General features: G+C 46.5%; 5 protein-coding genes across 5 annotated transcripts; 2 read left to right on the forward strand and 3 right to left on the reverse strand.

The window, feature by feature from the left end:
• Positions 1 to 2: 2 nt before the first annotated feature.
• On the forward strand, positions 3 to 1,551 carry V1513DRAFT_435625 (Snf7 family). Its single transcript, XM_066896656.1, has 7 exons — positions 3 to 166; positions 222 to 382; positions 442 to 502; positions 553 to 603; positions 662 to 803; positions 875 to 936; positions 989 to 1,551. The coding sequence occupies exons 1-7, from the start codon at positions 107 to 109 to the stop codon at positions 1,061 to 1,063; spliced, it is 612 nt and encodes a 203-aa protein (XP_066756707.1). The 5' UTR covers positions 3 to 106; the 3' UTR covers positions 1,064 to 1,551.
• Positions 1,552 to 5,574: 4,023 nt separating this feature from the next.
• V1513DRAFT_422478 (ESCRT-II complex subunit-domain-containing protein) lies at positions 5,575 to 6,333 on the forward strand (the record flags this gene model as incomplete). Its single annotated transcript, XM_066895979.1, has 4 exons — positions 5,575 to 5,809; positions 5,869 to 6,029; positions 6,077 to 6,152; positions 6,206 to 6,333. The coding sequence occupies 4 exons, from the start codon at positions 5,575 to 5,577 to the stop codon at positions 6,331 to 6,333; spliced, it is 600 nt and encodes a 199-aa protein (XP_066756708.1).
• Positions 6,334 to 6,452: 119 nt separating this feature from the next.
• V1513DRAFT_435644 (BRCT domain-containing protein) lies at positions 6,453 to 9,566 on the reverse strand. Its single transcript, XM_066896657.1, has 7 exons — positions 9,326 to 9,566; positions 8,883 to 9,266; positions 8,768 to 8,826; positions 8,366 to 8,714; positions 8,054 to 8,313; positions 7,183 to 7,996; positions 6,453 to 7,125 (listed from the first exon to the last, which is right to left on the reverse strand). Exons 1-7 carry the CDS (start codon positions 9,470 to 9,472, stop codon positions 6,541 to 6,543), a joined length of 2,598 nt encoding a protein of 865 aa, XP_066756709.1. The 5' UTR covers positions 9,473 to 9,566; the 3' UTR covers positions 6,453 to 6,540.
• A 763-nt stretch (positions 9,567 to 10,329) lies between these two features.
• Positions 10,330 to 13,294, reverse strand: V1513DRAFT_435646 (uncharacterized protein). Its single transcript, XM_066896658.1, has 2 exons — positions 11,627 to 13,294; positions 10,330 to 11,575 (listed from the first exon to the last, which is right to left on the reverse strand). Exons 1-2 carry the CDS (start codon positions 13,166 to 13,168, stop codon positions 10,472 to 10,474), a joined length of 2,646 nt encoding a protein of 881 aa, XP_066756710.1. The 5' UTR covers positions 13,169 to 13,294; the 3' UTR covers positions 10,330 to 10,471.
• A 712-nt stretch (positions 13,295 to 14,006) lies between these two features.
• V1513DRAFT_467991 (uncharacterized protein) lies at positions 14,007 to 19,521 on the reverse strand (the record flags this gene model as incomplete). The annotated part of the gene is made up of 5 exons (XM_066900120.1): positions 14,007 to 14,779; positions 14,830 to 15,866; positions 15,915 to 17,061; positions 17,100 to 18,816; positions 18,868 to 19,521. 5 exons carry the CDS (start codon positions 19,519 to 19,521, stop codon positions 14,433 to 14,435), a joined length of 4,902 nt encoding a protein of 1,633 aa, XP_066756711.1. The 3' UTR covers positions 14,007 to 14,432.
• Positions 19,522 to 20,326: the final 805 nt, after the last annotated feature.

Below are 20,326 nucleotides of genomic sequence, written 5' to 3' on the forward strand. Positions count from 1 at the left end.
GAGTAATATCAACGTACCGGCTGCGAGTGCTGATAAACACCGCCAATCATCAACTGCGCATAGTCCGCAACAGCTCGTACTTGCGCAGAAGCTTTACCGCTTGAAAATGAATGTAGTTGAATGGATATTTGGGAAGCAGCAGACACCACAGGAGCGTTTGCGGAAGGTAAGTATTTGCTGGTACATCGTTGGCGACATTAGCTTACCGGTGGCATATTCAGCATCAACGAGCGTTGGAGAAAGCGCAAAGGGAACTTGACCGAGAGCGGCAGAAACTAGAACAACAGGAGAAGAAGCTCATTACTGAGATCAAAAAATCCGCAAAGAATAATCAAGTTGGCGCTTGTAAGATCCAGGCGAAGGATATTGTGAGGACGAGGAAGTGAGCATTTATTGGGATTAATTCGAGCGTATGTGAGTGACTGACGGACTGCTCAACAGGTATATACAGAAGTTTTATCAGATGAAGACACAGCTCCAGGCCGTTTCTTTACGGATACAGGTATATGGAATCGTATGCTTCAGAGACTCGTCTTTTAACCATGCCTATAGACTGTTCGAAGCAACGAACAGATGATGCAAAGTATGAAAGGCGCTACTAGGGTATGTGTATTTGTAAGGGTGAACGTGACCAATTGCCTGATCTTATTGCTATGGATAGCTCCTGGGTTCGATGAACCGAAGCATGAATCTTCCGGCGCTGCAGAAGATAGCGATGGACTTTGAGCGAGAGAGCGACATGATGGATCAGCGACAAGAGATGATGGACGATGCAATAGATGATGCAATGGAGGATGACGAAGGTTTGTGTGTTTTTAACAAATCGTCTTCACAGTTGTAAGAGCAAGCAATGGTCTAACGGAAGTCATAATAGAGGAGAGTGACGAAATTGTGAACCAAGTACTGGACGAGATTGGAATTAACTTGGCAAGCCAGGTATGAGAACAATGACTATTACGACTTTGTTAGTGACTAACGGCCCGAACAGTTGGGCGAGACACCTTCCACAATTGGAGTAGGTGCGCAGCGGGAAAGCGAACTTGAAGCCCAGGTTCTCAAGTGATGTAATATAACTCACATTGTTCCATTGTAATATACTAGACGCATGACTGCTGTTCTGTGTTGATTGCCAGGCTATATACGTTATATTCCTGTTAATCTGGATATGTGGCAGGTTCTCTGTCGCATCCCATTCATTAACCAGCGGGTACGGCCATTATCGGTTGCTTCTGCTTTGTTATGGCACACTCTGTTCAGTATTTGTTTGCAGCCCGAATATGTTCATCGCGTAATACTCTGCAGGTACCATCGGTAATAGGAGGGCAGAGTTTCGTCAACGACATCGCTTTGATATATATATTGTCCTACTAGACGGCTAGCGCCAGTATTTTTGAGAATGTTCTTTTATTGTACTACGTAGAAGGCACACTTATGTTCGGCCTGATAAATATACATGCACTTGATGTCCAACACTTTCGTACGGAGAGCTTTATGGGTGCTATTTTGCTAGACCAACCCCAATAGAGAGTACACGTAGAGCATTGAAGTGCTCTGTTTTGATAACTAAGTGGTACCCTTTGGGGAAACAACGCAGACTAGACACAATTGTAAAACAATTGTAAAATAAATAACGGTAGTCAATGAAAAATCGATATTTGATAATTAGGACAATGATATCGCGAAAACCCCTGGCCCGCGGCGTTTAATCCGGATGGCCAACGGATGAGCTGTCTGGTCGCCGAAAAACTACTGTGCCGGTGAATGATACTAATTTTTAATCTAATTTTTCGGACAAGGATCCGAAATCAGTCAGATATATGAGGCAAACACATAATCGCGCCAAATTTCAATGTTAGCAAACTACCAATAGCACTAACTTCTGACCCGCGGTGTCCAAACTCGATTTTAATGTAGTAGTTCGGAAACACAATTGTTGAGTACAGAACAACATAATTCATTACATATATTTGACCAAACACCGGCAATGTAAAGAATTCTGGTTCAATATGCGATTGTCTAACATATGCCGCCTCGTTTTCAATCGTACGACCATTCGCTAATTATAAACAAATAATGTGGCGGTTCACTATCACATTCTGGAGGCTCTGTTTCGCCAAATTGGAATTAGGATATCGTACTCGGTCCCTACTGCTCGTTAGCCCATTCCACGCGAGCCTCAGATTCACCAAACCATAGTCGATTCGCCGTCTAGAGCCATCCAGTTGCACGTACATTGTCTCATATATCCAATCAAGAACAACCAACACTCAGCAGCGATGGTTCCGATGCCTTTCTTGCTTCAGTGCGGATGACCCCCATTAACCACAAGCGTTCTAATGGTTTATGACAGTTTGACGTCCAGAATGCGATATGACTGGAAATGCTGTAGTAGAAAATGGTGACGACAATGACCCTGTTAAGTCCGATTGTTTCTGTGAGGTTGATGGTTGATCGTGTGGTTGTGGTCGTTGTCGTGGCTCGTCATCTAGGGCATGCACATCGGCCATTGTCAAGCTAATTGTCGTCGCTTTGCGGCGGAGCATATTTTATTCGTAATGGCGATGTAGAGACTAGTGTGAGTTCATGAAGCGTTCCGGATATAGCAAGGAGACGACGAAGTATTTTTCTGGATGTCGGTTTAGGGGAAGTGTGTTCGTTAATCGGCTGAATGTTTTGGTTGTGGAGCATGCTTTTAACAGCCCCTATTCGTACCGCGAGATGCTAAATTCCACCTCAAGTCAGATATATTGCGACACAGATGACCTAAAGTAACGTATAGTAATCGTATGGGACTTTACGAATACGAATAACGATTACTCGCAAATCATATCCACCACTATTTGTGATGACCAGACATAAGATAGTCCGATATGATTCAATATCTCAGGAAACAGCATCCATTGAATATTGATGTAATGCAAGCCGATCGATTGCCAGACTGTGGCCCGTCAAGTTGCGTCGCAGTGAATCCCTAAAGCAACATCTAACACCATGACGTCGATGCGTTGACTGTCACATCCGTAACAGCCACTAGGAGTCATCTTTTTCGATATATTTATTTATTTTCAATCAAACATTTTCGTAGTCAATACTCTAGAATTACTATATCAGCACCTGCTAACCATCAACTTTATTAGTTTCATGTTAGGCTTCTTATGCCATGATCTTATGCAATGGTAACTTGTTGCGACGACCTGGCGTATAGCTTTCGGCAATTCAACATCTAATATCCGAGAATAGCAAATTATACCAGAGCCACTCTGTTCTGTTGGTGTGGCTTGAGTGGAGCCTGGGGTATGGAGTGATCCTGACAGTTTAACCTCCTAGCAAAAAACTCAACAAAAACTCGCAAAACCCGCAAAATGCGAAATTAAGCAGAGCATTGAGGAATCTTTTGACCCCATAAGGGGCTTCCAATCCACGAGGGACTTGCACTCACAGAAGCATTGCTGCTTCTATACACGCGGGGCTAGGTCCCAGCGTGGCAACATCCCGAGAGATGCTACCACTTGCCATCATGCGCTCAGAGCATGATGAATTCAAACATTACAATCGCGGTCAATGACCGAGGTACTCGAAATGCGAGTACTTGTGCAAATAAAGATATGCACAACCATAAAAAAATAAGGAACATCCATTTGGACAAAGGCGTAGGGAACATCCTCCGGGCAAACAAAACCCAGTGGGAAAAAAAACAATATTCCCGGAGGTAAAACCTAACACTGTTCCTTGTGAGCCTGACGGCCCCCCCCCCAACCCCGAGCCCACAATCGAGTACGCATCGCCCGAACCGGTAGTCGACCAAGTGGCTTGGTTCTCGCCATCCTTGGCCTCACTTTGTTCGAGGCGAATCAGCGTACTCACATTAACGAGGATCAAAGTCCCTCAAGACTCCCCTCATGCCCCCAGATGAGGGCGTATCGCCAGAACCAGTTGTGGGCCGAGTGGCTTGGTTCTCGCCATCTCGGACTCAGCGGGTTCCAGGCTGTCCTCTTGCCCACAGTCGAGTACGCATCGCCAGAACTGGTAGATAGACCAAGTGGCTTGGTTTTGCCTCCTTGGACTCACCATGTTCGAGGCGAATCGGCGTACTCGAACTTAAGAGGAGTCCTGACAGACTCTTCTTATCCCCCGTGCCCATACTTTATGCCACGTGCCCATAGCCGAGTACGCATCGCCTTAACGGCCGGGCGAATCAGCGTACTCGTATTGAGGAGAGTCCTTGACGGAATCTCCTGTTTGCCCCCAGTAGAGGACGAACTGCTGGAACCGGCAGTGTACCCAGCGGCTTGCCTCTGGCCACTCAGACTCACCCCGGGTTCCAGGCTGCCCTCTTGCCCACACTTGAGAACACTGTCTGCCTACATTAATATTAGCCAGATGACCAGGTTGTAGGGAATTCTGAAGTATACTCGCTTGTGATTGAAGAGGATCTCAGCCAGTTACAGGCTCCCCTCTTGGCTCTCTTCAGAGTGTGTCGCGATGTCAAGTTGTAAGGGCAGCAGCAGCAGCAGCGGGGAAAGATGGCCATATTTATAACCAGACGAGAGGCACTGACGCGAGTTGGCGACGTCAAAGCGGGCAAGCGCCGTCAGCATTCGAATGCAAAATTAATTAATTAGTTAATTGCATGAATCAATTCGTTGTCTTCTGTGCGAATCTCCGTCTGAGCGTGATCGTGTTTCAGTATCAGACTTAGCCGACGTCTTGCAGCTGGCAGAGTCCTATTGGGGCTGATCCGCAATGACGCGAACAGCCACTCACTATCGGCTAAACCCTCTGGAGGACTCGAAATTGCGCTGTCTCCAGGATTCCATATTAGCTGGGCCACTGTGGACGTTTAGAGCTTCGCGAATTGTGGATGAGAGAGGAACGCGTTGTTGACGCGTCCCGGAAACGCTGCGACGGACGCGTCGGGCAAGCGCGAGAAAGCATCCGATCTGTGTAACTAACCCCAGAGTCTTGGCAAGACACTCATCGGTCCGAATACGAAATATTAATTAGCCGAGGTTCGTTTTCGGCGCGAATCCCCGTCCGAGCGCGATCGTTGTTGTTGCACGGCGTATGTGAAGAGGCGACTTGCGGCCGAAAGTATCGGATCAGCGTATGGAGAAGACGCTGTCTGGATTGTGGATGTTTTAATGCATCGCGAATTGTGGATGTATTGTCAACGTGTTCGGGCAGACACTTGACGCGTGAACCGCGTGCAAAGGCAGCATATATTTTACGCCGCACGTTTCGGATTTGCGCCGCATGGGTCTAAATGGAAGAACCTAGTCTCGTGATCTGCGATCGACAGTTTAACCGGCGAGCGATGCGACACCCTTCGCCCGTGCGGCTCGGAAGACACCTGTCTCATTCATTACTCATAAAGCTTGGTTTAAGTTCAATTCGATAATTGCTATCATATACGCATAAGTTAGGCCTACGACATGAAAAATGCACTGTCGCCATCCCTTTTCAAATAGTCAGCACTATCATATACAGTTCCATTACTTCTGCGACAGGCTAAATTAATTGCTTATCGCTCCTACTACACTGTCATCAATCTATTGTCAAAGGCGTTGTTATCAAATGTCGACATTAACATCACCAATATCCACGTCATCGCGGAGCACATCCTTCCCGTTCCCATCAATATATTCGTTCCCGCCTTTCTTCACAAGACAGCCAAACAGCCAGACCTGGACGTCGCAGCTGTCGCTATGGAATTCTTTGATTTTAGCGTATTGCAGATATAACCGTATATGGAGAATAGACCTAAACACGGCGATCGAGTGGGACCTATTCAATAACAGGGACATTAGTCGTACGTTCTTTGACATGATCACTAGTGGCGCAGTGTTGCGACATGCTAATCAGCATTAGGGTCGCTCAAACTGGAGACATGTAAGGAGGTATTAGATAGCATGGTGAAGAAAGGGGATGCGGAATGGGTTTCAGGATCTGGAAGCCAGGTCTCCAAGAACACGAGCGCCATAATATATTGGCGGAGACCGGAAGAATGGGCGAATATTATTGCAGACTGGGTAATGACTTGCACTCAGTCGTGGAACAACTTCTAATAAGAGGATAGATTGATTCGACGGGACAGAAGAACACCATATTAACGCTGTACGAAATTGCTGAGGGCGACCTGTCACTTTCCCAAGGTATGTAATCGTCCTACCACTTTTTGCCTCGGCGACTGACATATGTTTGATAGATTTCAGAGGAATAGATCCGACCATCCTCCGGAAGGCGCTCGACGTATTAATACGAAGAGGTCAAGCGCAAATAATGAAATCAGCTGACGGAGAAGAAGCTGGCGTTAAATTTTTCGGAAGCCAGTAAATAAAATTGTCACTTATTGTTTATGTAGGGGTATGCAATTTGAGGGTTTCGGATCATAAGGTCTTGGCCGTGTAGTTTGCTGGCGAAGCATTTTTCAAGTGCAATCTGTAGGTTGAAAATTAGGTAATGATACATTTATTATACACCGTAATGAGTAAATCAAAATTAAGCTGGAGAGTGAACGATTTACACTGCCATGCACTTGAGCTACTCCTCCGTTATCAACGAAAACTCCTTATCAAATTTCACGCCCATTCGTAGGACACCGGTCAAAATCCATTCTGTACTGAAGATACAAGCATCATGACCGTCGTTTTCAGCATACGTTAGGAAATTGTCAAAGTAGCCAACCTCCTCTGTTGACGAAATCAAAATCATCGGATATTTTGCCAACACGATATATTTCTTTGCCTTGGCGTTCCGGATCAGATTACACTGTCCTCCATTCGCCTCTATAATGTGCCTGATGACGTCGTAGCCACCCTTAATACCTGGTGTAACATTGATGGCCATATTATGGAACGGCCCGGCCCTTCGTTCTTTAGCCCGTTGGAGCGACTCAGCAAGGACACATTTGTTGCGCTCCTCGCCTTCTGGGTCATGCAAGAGATAGTCGTTTACGTTCAGCTTCTTGTTTTCTTTTAAGCACCTTGCTATGAAATCGGTGCTGATCACAACAGGCGCTCTCGGTAGCGCACACAAAAATTTCTCCGTTCTGCTGATCTTTGGAGACGCCACATGCGTGGCCGCATCCGGTAATTCGACGATTTCGATACCCAAGTTGTATAATCGCTATAACATATGTCAGCATATCCCTTGCGGTCGTTATTCGATGGCATGAACGCGTACCTGCAGTTCGCTTGGAGTTACCGTACCAGTATAGCCTGTCAACATGACTTTCATGGCAACGTCTTTGGTAGCCACTTTGCTCTTCTTCTTCTCAGACTCAACTGTGTCACCCTTTCTCTTCCTACTGGCAGGCGATACATCCAGATTGCCCTTATCTTCCATTGGCAGCAAAGGGAGATTTCCCCTTTTCCTTTGCTTCTCAAAATCATTAAGATCAATCATATCATCCTTCAGTTTCACAGCTGCTTTCTCCTTCGCGCGTCTTCCGCCGCTTGAAGTCACAGAAGCTGGACTATCGATTGCTGAAACTGCGGAAGTTAGTGACTTTGATTTCGTGGACGGTCTGGAAGGAGTCTCAATCGTGCCCCCCGATAGAGACCTAACGGTAGGCTGAGCCGAAACATTCTCCTTCGCATCTTTCGATACATTATGTTTCTCGTGGTCTCTGCTATCAGTCGCCGTTGTTTCCGCTTTGCTGACATAGTTCTGACTAATCTGTGCAAAACGTCTCCCATCGACGTCTTTTGGTGCTGATAATGATTCCTTCGCAGATGAAAATTCTTCGCGATCTGAGTCATCCCCGGATGGATCACTGGCATCATCGTCCTCGCTTGCATAAAACGACTTGAGTTCATGCATGTCCAGTCGTGTCTGGCCGATAACCTCGACAAGATTTGTCATCCGTGGGAAGTGTGAATACCGCGGTAGAGTCACGCTTTGGACGTGCCATTTCGCATAAGTTTCTTCGAGCCAAAGGTGATTTACAACGTCGCAGTTCCAATCTCGTGCAGCTGTGTACTTCTCCCCGGACGGCCTATCGAAATTATTAGCCTCCTGGCAATCAGTTAAATCCAAATATGGCAGCGCATACTTGGCGGTGATCAAATGCGTGTTAGTGGTCTTCAGAGCCTTCGTGTAAGTAGCACCACATGCCTCGATAAGCTTTTCTAGGTAATGTCGCGAATCACCATTGTATCCAGAAATACAAATCAAGTAATTCTCCATGCCGTTAATCTTTTCCTTGGGAATTGGATAATGTAGCAGATGCTTCAAAGGAGAAGCCCATTCATCATGAGCAAACATCCAGTATAGCCACGTCAAATTTCCGACAAACATACGCATTCGACAGGCCTATTTTAATTAATGTTCTGCTCAAACACATTCCTGTCCTCGTAAGGCGTACCTTTACATAGTCGTCTTCTGCTCTATAACAGCCCACATACACGTTCGCATCATTGAGACTGTCTACAACTGTCCCGCCGGCGCTTTCAATTATAACTCGGATAGTGTTAGATGACCGTTCTGATAAATGTAGGTCGGCACCAATATAAAATCTCTTTTCCTCGAAAATCGAGTTTCTAGGCTGTGGCGGATTCATTTTGTCGTTAATATATGCTGAATGAATAAACTTGTGGTCCATTTTGGCTCCAACCAATGGCTTCCATGAGTTGGCGTCGGCCAGGATCTTGGGATTGGGTAATAGATATGGGCCTTCGTCAATGCGGCGATGCAGCTTGAGACAGTCGTCAATCCTATTATACTATCAGCCAGTATTATACATACTGCAAAGAAAGGTAAGGCATACCAATGGGGAAGTACAATCTTGCAGGCTTTTCGTTCCAGGGCCACAGTTTTGCACGACGCCTAATCCGCATGTCAGCAATTCTTTATGGCGGCACAAATTTTTATAGATTACTTACTTCGTCCATGCTTAGTGCAATAACGTGCGTAGTGAACCGCGTCAGTGATTCTGACCACTGCCCTCCCAATGCACGTACGCCGCCATACAAAGCCTCACGGTCGCCTTGTGGTAGCCCAGCGACAAAAATGTTCACGTCTGAAAAGAAAAACTTTGGATTTGGCGAATATAACCTCAACGGCGCAGTTCTGCCGTGGTTAACGGACTTGTACACCCACAACGGCTTGACGACGTTTATCATCCGTTGCTCAGCATCTGGATATTCGGGGAAGTCGATAGTGTTGGAAATGATATGGGTTAAATTTGAAAGGTTCAAAACCTTTCGACTGCCCTCTTTAGTATACTCTGTTTCAATAGCATCTCCCTTTTTCAGCAGATTGGACAGCTATTTTCACTAGGTGAGCAGGCCGGTAACGATCTTGGTTGCTAGAAGAAAACACTTACAATGTTATACTCCTCTTCATCTAATGGCCCATCCTTCACAATGTGATATACGACATTCTTAAAAAGCTGCCGCCGAGGCTCCAAGGCAGCCATTTTCTCATTCGAATAAGGCGATGAAAGGAAACTACTCCTGGTTGTGCCATTCATTTGACTCGTACTACTGTTTGTTGTATCGCGTAGACCTTTGTTGGACTTCTTATGCTAGTTTAGTCTTGGCGGGGAACACACAGCATGAATGGCGATATCGACCTCGTAAAGGATGCGAGAAATCCAAATTCGCGAGTAACGACAGAATGACTTACCCGGATGAGTACGCGACATTCACGCGTCTCGTTCTGCAAGCTGCAACTGCAACTACTGCGTAAATCTCAGCATGATATATCCGGCATACCGTCCTACTTTATTATGTCATTCTGTGCGGTATCAACTCCTGAGCCGCACGGATAAGCAGACTGAATTGTGGTGACGCGGCACATCAGCTATATGTTATCAATTTCTAGTAGGATATAGGCCTATATACGTCATAATCGACACTCAGTCCTCATTATCATGACTTCTGCAGAATCTATATTCAATATCGCGCGCCGCTACTTCCCGGCAGTTTATCTAAGGCAAGAGTAGGTGTCGTGATCCATCATACTCATGATAAGGTGCAAGAAAGATATACACCACTCATAATAGGTTTTTAGTCTTTATGTACAGATGATGTGAATGAGGGCGAGTTTACTCTGGTGTAAAGTGAAGCGGGAGATTGCAGTAGCATCTATAAACCCATAGATGCGATCTTAAATGCTCACGCTTTAATTTTATTCCTTCGAGATGGTGTCCCTGATGTTCGTCAATAAGTTGCGTAAGGATCCATGAGTCGGTGAGCTGCCTTTTGAAGCGGACTGCCAAGGACAGTCACAGAGCATGCTGCTTGCTGCTTTATGACGGGTGAGGCCGTTTGCACTCGTACATGAATGCCTAGATTAATTGTCGCTATAATATGCACATCTCGCGCCGATGGGTTATACGTTTATCGTAGCAAGAAGCCTTTTAATTCTAAGGAAAAGAATAATAATTACTGAAAATAGAAAGCCACACCGTTAATCCAAACTATTATATATCACACAAATAAACTGAATGCACTACTATTCAACAAGATTAATCTGATGGCTGAACCATGGACTCTACAATACGAGCCGCGAAGTTCCTATTGGATTCAACGTGTTCCTGAAGTTCACGTGCAAAGTCTTGAAGCCGCTTCGTACTCACCTCTAGATCGTCTGTCATCTTATCATGTTGGACTTTCATCTGCTTTCTGTTGCGCGACAGTGTCCGCAGCAGCATCGAGCGCTCTTCAACTAAATCATGTGCCTTTCGTTGCTGCTCTCCAGCCTTGGCTACCCGCTCTTCCAACGATTGGATCAACGACTTCGTCTCCTTGCGTTCCTTTTCAAAGTCATCCGACAAAGTCTTGATCTCGATACTTCTGCGCCGTAGCTTCTTGCTTAATTCTTCTATCCTAGCGAGCGCCTCATTGTGGCCTGTTGTTAGCTCCAGTATCTTCTCCTGGGTGTCTTCCTGAGTCACTTGTCGCTCTGCAGGCTCTGCCTCGTGTTCATCGGTGTTGGTTTCGACCACGGTATCTTTAAGCTCTTTGAGATTCTTTTCGAGAACCACCTTCTCCTCTTGAGAGACTGCCAACTTGAGCTTCATAGCCTCTAGTTGCTCTTTAAAGAAAGACATATCCTTATCATGAATGATTCGCCGAGCTGCAATAGCTTTGGCAAGATCTCGTGCTCTGTTCAACTGAGTTTGCAACGACCTGGCCTGCTCAGAACCTTGTTTTACTTCCAACGCATACCGGTCTTTCAGGCCCCGTAGAGCTTCTTGAAGAGCATCTCTCTGAGCTTCTAATTCCTCAATTCTAACCTTCATACTCTCAGGATCCGATAAGTCGGGTGATACGGATCTTGAATTTATGCTTCCGCGAGGAGATGTCTTGACTTGGTACCGCTGCAGCATATTCAGCGAGGCAATAGATGATCGCGCGCGTCTTTCTAATTCCGCAGGAGGCTTATCCGACATATCTTGTAACTCCTCACGAATACTGGTCAGCATGAACTCCAGATTCTGTGCATTCATGCGTTCGTTGTACAGCTTCCGTTGAGCCTCTTCTAAGGCAACTTCAAGTGACCTCACGTTTTCGGTCGCTTCGATATTTGCAGCTAGGAGTGCGTCCTTTTTCCCCGACTTTGCTTTGCTCTGCGACATCTATTAGTGACAGCTACAGAAGTCCAAACGTACAAGACATACCTTTAATTGTTCCTCCAATTTCTTTCTTTTTTCCTCACACTCACGTCGGCCTTGTCGTTCCCTATCAACCGTATGCTGAAACTCAAGCTGCAGCCTTGCCTTCTCCTGCTGAGCGGTCCTTAGCTTTGTCTCCAAATCCTCAAACCGTTCGGGATTATATCGAAGGCTATGTCGAAATCCATCAGATCCCACGCTGTCTTCTTCCGGGTATGATGAACTGCTGTCGGTAAGTTCGCCATCACTGTCATTGGTAGTGGCGTATTTATCCAGTAGCATCTCAAGGTCCAGCTCTCGCTTGATCGAAGCTGCAAGTTCTGCCGAGACCTGTCGGAGCTCATTCTGTAGAGATTCAACTAGATCGTAACTGTACCGGGCCATACTTTTCGACGAGGTCGCGGGAGAAGTTATACTCGACTTCAGGTTAGAGAGAGTTTCTGACGATATCTGAAGCTCCGGCAAATGTATTTTCTTCATCTGTGAATGTGTCTTCTCAATCAGCTTTTGAGTCTTTGACCGGTTCTTGGCAGCCTCTTTGATACTGTCGTTATCGCTGTTTTCGTCTGCGTCGTCGTTGATACTGTCATCCGACAAGGCAATGCCGTTGAAGGTGTTGAGAATAACAGGAGCCGACGAGTCTGGTGATCTCTTGGTGTCTGGAGATCCCGAGATTCTTATCCTTCGGGGTGTAGAGTCGAATGAGGAGAAGGAAGCGACGCGAACTTGAACCGCCTGTAGCGGTAATGAGCTCGTTGATGATCCGCTTGTTGTCGATGACTGGGATGGGTGCTTTGGGTGGTGCGCGATCGACTTGAGAGATAATATATCCGAGTTTAGACTATCAACTGGAGAGTGGTACCAATCCTTAGCACCGTCTGAGAAGGACTGACTTTTTGAGGCAAAGGCTGTAGACTCAGCAATGAAGGCGGCAGACTCCTCAGGAAGTTCTGGAACTGCTGGAACGAGTGTGGGTGTGGTGGCATGTTTCGAGCTTGGAGCGCTGCCAACTGTAAGAGCAGAGCGTTGCAGCATCGGCGAAGAGGCACTGAACAGACTCTTCGCCGCTTTGACGGACGACTGCCGCCTAGGAAACTGTCCGGTCCCTGAAGTGGGGCTCGTCGGCGATGGCGAAGTGTGCTCGACATTGGACGTAACAACATGTCGCACAATCTGCGGATATCTGTCTAGGTCCCTGAACACTAAAGAATCTGGAATATCTGGCGACTTGGGAGGAGTATTACGAGCAGCGAATGAACCGGATGTCGGAGAAGAAAATGATATTGACGGCGACATAACAGACAAGGAAGAGATCGAAGTCTGCTCGGTCAATGGCGAGCTCTGTGCCGACGACGGGGGGGATGATGCTGATGACGATGACGGCGATGATGATGGCGGAGAGCTACTGAACGCCGGAAAGGAGGGTACGACTGGCGACTTCTTTTTGCTTCGGTGAACGAGTTTGTCCGTGACGGGACTAAAACTGCCGTCGCCAGAAGCTTTCAGCTTCGGACTCCTTTTGGGCAGGGAGAGAGACGCAAGTACCATTGCCGCTGCGATGTACTAGTGAGGCAGGCGTAAATTACTGCACAGCAAATAAACCAGATGAGCTTTGATGAGTAGGCGAAATGCACTGGATAGACAGATCTCTCAAGCAAGATTTAGGGATGAAGCTTGAAGGGAGAGCCAGGGGTTGATTTGAGGTGTTCAGGGGTCGTGTTCTAATTTGTGACGCGTCGCAGAGCAACGCGTAACTTTACTAGTTATTACTATTGGCTAGGGTTTCTGGCGCGAGGCTGACGCGTTCTTCGAATATGGGTTAGCAGAAAAAACATAAACTAGATCTTTATAGTTAAATGTATACTCTATCTCGCAAAACCGTACCTATGCATGTGGAAAGGTCATAGATTATGTGGTCGGCCGTTCAGCGCGCGAATTAATTTGCATGTGGTACTTGTGACCTCTGCATTTGATCACGGCTTACTAACTACTTAACAAATTGTCATCTCATTTGGTGAGTGGGTCGTCGTCGATCGTCGACAAAATTGTATTTGCCCATGCGACGGTAATAGTGTAATACTAAACCGGATAATATAGATCATACTGAACGACCACGTCCAAGTGATACTGAGACCGCTATCACGACATCGTCGACGCTGAACAAATTCGGATATTAATGGTAGCGCTAACTCGCACATCTCTCGATGTACGTTAATGAATGCATCGATATTTGGAATGCGATCGGCCCAACGGCTTACTACCTTGACAATTCAATATAACATCCACGTCGATTTCATCAATTACCCTAAAAGATGCGCTTTAGCACTTTCCGTTTGTCCAAAGCCAGTGAAATCACAGCGACCGAATGTATTCATGCGCAGATCACCTACAGAAGCTGATCGATCTGACCTCTACCGGATCATACAGAACAAAATTAATAAAGCATTATTAATTCTTCGAAATATTTAAGTATTCAATTACAAGCATAACTAACCGCAAAAGCAAAGACAAAAATTCACCCGATCACGTGGATCCAACAATAATTACGAACAAAAGCGACACACTTAGCAAACGTCACAAGTATTTCCGACAATGATGAACAATATTGACAATAAAAATATAAGGACTCATAGGTACGATAGATAACAAGACAAAATTCCCAGGCGGAAATACTCCCAAATGCAGATCAACCGGCTCAACAAAAGTGGCAATCGGTAAAAACACGAGAACAAACTCACCCACAAACAATAACCTTGAGAAAGTAGACAAAACATCAACAATGAAATAATAAGGCATCGACACGATTTATAAATTATGATAACAAGAACGCGCCTGAACCTTCTTCTATTGCTTTCGTGACACGTGCAAGTAGAATCTCCTTACTACTGTAATCAGGGATCTTGAGATAATTCACGCAAGTCATGACACTAGGAAGATAATCGTCGGGTGAATATGGTGGCTCGCTTGACTTGCAAACGATAGTAAATGTCGGAATGAGTGACTTGAAGCCACCGATAGGCAGGTTGGGACTGCCAGTAATAAACTGTAGAAATGCGCGACGCTGGTTCGCGTCGTATTGGGTCATGACCTCGAGAAGATTCTGTACTGTCTTGCTGCTCATCGTGTATCCGTGATCGGCCTTGACCGAATCAAATAGTGCTACATTAGGTTAGCTTATCGCATCTTCGTGAATTATCAATTGAACGTACTCTCAAGAGACCAGTCCTCATCGATTTGTCCGCAGAGCATGACCAGCTCCTCCGGAGTGAAAGCGCTCATTGCAGCGAAGGAGAACACTGACGAGAATCCTTCACGGAAAGCATTCAACTGCTTCTCGACACCGCTTCCCAGTGTAGCGTCAATGACCTTCTTGACATACTGATCGACATTGTGAATCGTAACTGGCACGTTCGCGCTTCCTTCGATGAGCTCAAACTCTGGCTGTCCAGGAAGTGTAAAATCAAGAGCTAAGTCATCCACCTTAACACCATTGATTTCGATATCCTCGACTCTGGCGACTTTCTCTTCATCGGACAGCGTTCCGTCCGCCAATATCTTGTTCTTTGCAGCCGAGAATTTTTGTAGCAACTTCAATGATCTGGCTAAATGAGCGTCAACAGTCTTAACTGATCCGAGAGATGGTGCGACCGAATCCTGTTGGGCCCGAAAGAACATCGGATTGAACTTAATATCTAGCAAACGAGAATCCAAGAGAGCACGGGCCACAAACTGTCCTAGTATCTTGAACAAGTGCAAAACTTTCTTTCCGCTCTCTCCGTTGGCTTTAGATTCAGACATCGGCAGAGGGTACAAGCCGTGGCTGCCAAATGCGTATTCATGTTCGGCATCAGACTCGTTTTCTCTCCATAAGCGAAGTTTCTTTTTAGCAAACTCTCGAGATACCGTGGCGTAAAATTCAAGAGTCGGACCAAGACCAGTACCAACTTCGTCAAAATATTCGACCTCGAGAATACTCGGCGACGAGCCATACAACTCCATAACTTTAATCGCACTCTGTAGTATTTGAGAACGCGAAATTCTGACCTTCTGGCGCATCGTCTTAAAAATAAATGCGCGGCTGCTTTGACTATCACGTCTGTTAGATTCGCTGCCGCGAGTCTTCCATCTGTTGATAGATCGGAAATGGCCGAATGACGTCGACTGAAGGAAAAGGCGACGAGTCTCGAAGGGAAACAAAAACGGATAATGACGAGTCAAATCGCTATTCCAGTCCGGGAGGCATGCGCTAAAAATATTGAGTATCCATGCAAGGATCTATCTAATCATAACATACCTGGCCACTATCAACGGTTCTTCTAACTGTCGATTCACTTTGGACGTCAACTTACTGCTAATAAATTGATTGACTGGCAATGGTACAATCGAAACGTCTACATCAGAGAATATTTCCCCGAGATTCACATTCAAGGCATAGAGTATCCTCAGTAACTGCAGAATCATAAACGAAGTGTTGTCATCTTTGAGCGATTCCGGAACTTCTCTGAATTTCTCGCCATACTCGAGAGTCTCGTTTTCTTGAACTGGGGCAGGTCCGGGAACCTTGCGAAAACGAACTGAATTCATGACATCCCAATGATGACGCGACTGAGCGACTGACTTGTCGTTGCCGTACTTGTGGATCGCTCCGAAAACTGTCATATCATTCGGTATCAATTTGTCGCTTACACGGAACTCAATGTGCCAATCCTGAGGAGTAGACTGCAATGCCGATGAGTACGACTGACGAGGCGTCGAAACGGCCGATCTTGATATGCCATCAACATAACCACTGTCCTTTTTAATCGCCGGCGATGGAACAGGGATGGGAGTGGGGATGCCGGTGCCACCCGGTGTCTGAGCCGTAACATGGTCCCCGTCAACTTGAACATTAACGCGCCGACCTTCAGTCTCCTGGGAACTTGACATATAATCTTCGACCCCATCTAGTAAATCATCATTCATAGAGCTCATGGCACTAGCCGCATCGCTATCCTTCTCCTGCCTCTCATCGTCGCACTCCGTATGGTCATCACTAGTTGACTTCTTCGCCTTTGGCTCTGAAGCTTCTGGAATCTCAGCAGGTACAGACGTAGATGTGCCTTCGCCGGCCTCGACTGCACTCTCGAAAGTTTGCAGAACCGCACTCGAGCTCGACACAGGTGGAGGTGATGACGAAGAAGCTGCCGACGCGGCAAAAGACGCAAACGAAGTAAACGTGTTATTCAACATTCCCGACGACGCCGATCGGCGAGATCCAGAAGGTGTGCCGGTTGCCCTGTCCCCAATTCTCATGCGGAGATAATCGTCAAGGGACTTAAATGTTGCTACGGCAGGAATTGAGACTGCGAAAACACGGTAGGACTTGAGAACGTCAGCGTCATCATCAGCCACAAGTTTGAGGCGAATCTGTTGTGATAAGACTTCAATAGGGTTCTCGCGATCTGGAGCCATATTAATACACACTTAATGGTATGCTAACCATAAACCTTACCGCTATGTGGTGACGTGAGAACGTCGAAATGTTCGGATCGCACTAGGGATTCGTGCAATTTCGCAATCAAAACACTGAATGGAGACGAAGCGTTGGACGTTCCATGAACGTCCATGAAAGTTCGTAGAAATGCATTTCTAGCGAATAGTTTCACCTCATCAGAGCCGGACGTCAATAGTTTCAACAGCGCTTCCATAATTCCGGAGTTCAAAAGCTCAAAACTCGAGATCGATGTCAATGCTTCAGAATTGAAATGACAGACTAGCTCCACTAAGCGTTCCTCGAGCTCCGGGCCGACCACTAGAGAATCTGCAAGGCGCTTCAACTCGTTCAAGCCTGATACAGCTTTGTTATTAGATTCAGATGACGCAACATACTTGTCGAGGAATTCTTGCGCAAATTTGACGATCCATTGATCCAGGCTAGTCTGATAACTGGCGAGAATATGCGACAGGGAAGACATATTCGCGCGAGAACTATCCGGGGATGAAACTTGTGACCGGTTATCCGAGATCGGCAAAGAAAGTTCGGATTTCTCTTCGTCGTCAGCACCATCGTCGTGCGTATGCTCAACCGCATCTTGATCCTCTTCCACAGCCTCCCTAGTCTCAGTCACCTTCTTTTCCACTTTTTCGACCTCATTTGGCTTGTCAGTAGCTAGTTTCATAATCTCAGCAATCACACCCTCGCGCTCAAAGTGATAATCGTAGATATCAGGCAATCTTCTTCTGAGTACCTCAGCAATTTGGAGACCAGAGACAACAATGCTCAAATGATCCTTCTGCGCTAAAATCGAAGCTAGCAAAGATGAAAACTGAACGTTCTTGAGTGCATCATGCAGAATGTTAATGTCAATATTTAAAAACATCTTCAAAAACGCCGTCACAACTTTCTGACGGATACCGAGATCTACTGTGCATGAATATACATCCAGCAAGATCGGTAGCAAAACCATTACAAAGCGTCGAACTTCAGCCTGACATGTGACTAAGATAACCAGCTTCGTTTCGTTAACGTCGGGATTGTTATAGTTTAAATTGTCCATCGTATCCAGGAAGGTGGGATTCTGCGTCAAATCCTCCTTCTGGATGCCAGGCAATAATTCACAGATAACATTGAGCGTCGCCAAAACTTGGTCTTTTGGACTGTGAATAACGGTTTGCATAACCATAACACTGTTGTTGACCTGCTCCTCCAATTCCGAATCAGTTGGAGGCGAAACGCCAGTTAAGATCTGGTAAAGCGTGTCGACAATATGCATTCTGAACATCGTAGCTGCTAATTTGGGAGATACCTTAGCGGCATATGACAGTGCCTTCAGGAAATGTGCATGAATGTGGTGACCAACTACGTTAGTAGGTCCGGGAATTAGTAGGTCAAGCATCTTCTGCAGTAACTCTTCGCTGACCAGTTGTTCAAGCTTGTCGGGATGATTTCTGAAACTTTCGATAATGCGAGCAACGCTGAGGCATCCTTGCTCGACGACTTTCTGGTCCGTGCCCATGAGTACGTTAAGCAAGATGGGCATGACATCTCGAACTGTCGGGAAACAGTCGGTCGGGATGTTTCGGCTGCAATTCGCTGCGACTATAACTGCCGTGCGTTGCACATTCGTAGCGAAGAAGTCGAGATATGTCAGACACGCTGTCAGACCGCCCTCGCGAACGACGACAGTTGGATGATCAGCAGAGATGCGCTTCAACGTCTGTATATTAATTAGCATCATAGTTCAAGACCAAAATGAAATCCATCATACACTAAGCGCTTGTTCGGCCAGATCTATATACTCAATCTCCAACAATTTCTGGCAAAGGACTGGTACAGCACCACCGTAGACGACCGCTCTAGTGCTCTGCGGTAACGCGTCCATCAAACTCGCCAAGCAGCGACAAGCAACGAGCGTTGACTCGGGGTCATCTTCACCAAATATTGGATTAACCATGATATCCACTAACTCGTGCACAATCTGTTCTGCAGAAAATGAGCTGGTGAACATCTCCTCAGTCGATACAAGAAGTAAGTTGGACAATTCCTGTAACGCGACCATTCTGCTGCCCGAATCGTGACGTTGCTTGAGATTAGATCGAATATCACTAAATCGCATCGCAAACTCCGACATCATTCCTGCGGACATCATACCAGAGAGCGAAAATAGTGAACCTTGTAATCCATGGGAAAACATAGAAGACAGCGGCGCACCACCGCCAAATGCGGAAGAATGTAGTGAGCTTCGTTCAGAATCGTCGTCTTCGTCGTCTTCGTCTTCGTCGTCTTCGTCTTCTTCTTCTTCTTCTTCTTCTTCTTCTTCTTCTTCTTCTTCTTCGTCGTCATCTTCCTCCTCTTCACCGATTTCGTCTGAGTGATTGTGTTGGTGCTCAATGTCCTCATCTTCGTCGTCGTAGTCATCCATCTCATTTCCATCTTGCTCCAAACCAGCCATCAAGCTGCTCAATGACGGCCGGCTACTGGACGCGTACCCATGATTTCCACCACTGCCGCTCGACGCAGCCTCAGAAGCAGCCTCAGCTGCAACGGCGGCACGGACACTTTCCAGTCCCTGCAAATCTTCCTCTAGGTTATGATGGCTCCTAGTCCGACGACCGCTGCCACTTGTAGGCGACCGGCTATTCAATCTATTCTTCCCACTTGCGTTCTTTGACGATGTACTGCCTGATTTCGGCATATCTGCAGTCTTCCGCCTTTCCCCTGATGCTTTTTTATGTGACCGTGATGACGGCGCCAAAGTCGAGCAGGCGTCTTTCTGCTGTCGCTTCGATAATGACGGAGAGTGTTCTACCGGGACTTGTTCTGCTTGAGAAGGGTCTTCACTACTAGTATCTAATGATCGTCTTGCTCGCTTGACACCAGTTGCAGGGGCGCTGTTGGATTTATTCGATTTTGTGTCTGGTGGTGACGATGAACTGTACTTGCGCTTTGACTGTCTTGGGGACTGGGATTGAGACTGAGATTGTGCTGCAACTACGCCTGCGGTCCGCGATCTAATGTGAGATAACTCTCATTAGCGAAAGCACACTTGAAACGCCAGGAAAAACTAGTGACTAACCTTGTGAACTGAGAAGGTGAAGAGTTCGATGCAGACTTATCTCCGGACTGGCGCAGTGGCGAACGAGCTTCGAAAGTGGACTCTGGTGACGGCGATGGCGACGGACAGACGCGAGCACCCGATGCTACGGGCAAGGCTTGTTGAAGGTGCT

Source organism: Lipomyces chichibuensis (assembly GCF_038497645.1).
Source record: "Lipomyces chichibuensis strain CBS 12929 unplaced genomic scaffold V1513scaffold_1, whole genome shotgun sequence".
NCBI lineage: Eukaryota > Fungi > Ascomycota > Lipomycetes > Lipomycetales > Lipomycetaceae > Lipomyces > Lipomyces chichibuensis.

What these genes read in the sequence shown, in the direction of transcription:
- V1513DRAFT_435646 (XM_066896658.1), bottom strand. Translation starts at nt 13,168, where the DNA reads ATGGTACTTGCGTCTCTCTCCCTGCCCAAAAGGAGTCCGAAGCTGAAA. An exon ending in AATTGGAGGAACAATTAAAG is followed by an intron (nt 11,576 to 11,626) that starts GTATGTCTTGTA and finishes TAGATGTCGCAG; the next exon opens with AGCAAAGCAAAGTCGGGGAA.
- V1513DRAFT_435644 (XM_066896657.1), bottom strand. Translation starts at nt 9,472, where the DNA reads ATGAATGGCACAACCAGGAGTAGTTTCCTTTCATCGCCTTATTCGAAT. An exon ending in TTGCACTAAGCATGGACGAA is followed by an intron (nt 8,827 to 8,882) that starts GTAAGTAATCTA and finishes CATGCGGATTAG; the next exon opens with GCGTCGTGCAAAACTGTGGC. An exon ending in AAGATTGTACTTCCCCATTG is followed by an intron (nt 8,715 to 8,767) that starts GTATGCCTTACC and finishes ATAGTATAATAG; the next exon opens with GATTGACGACTGTCTCAAGC.
- V1513DRAFT_435625 (XM_066896656.1), top strand. Translation starts at nt 107, where the DNA reads ATGAATGTAGTTGAATGGATATTTGGGAAGCAGCAGACACCACAGGAG. An exon ending in GATATTGTGAGGACGAGGAA is followed by an intron (nt 383 to 441) that starts GTGAGCATTTAT and finishes ACTGCTCAACAG; the next exon opens with GTATATACAGAAGTTTTATC. An exon ending in GAATTAACTTGGCAAGCCAG is followed by an intron (nt 937 to 988) that starts GTATGAGAACAA and finishes CGGCCCGAACAG; the next exon opens with TTGGGCGAGACACCTTCCAC.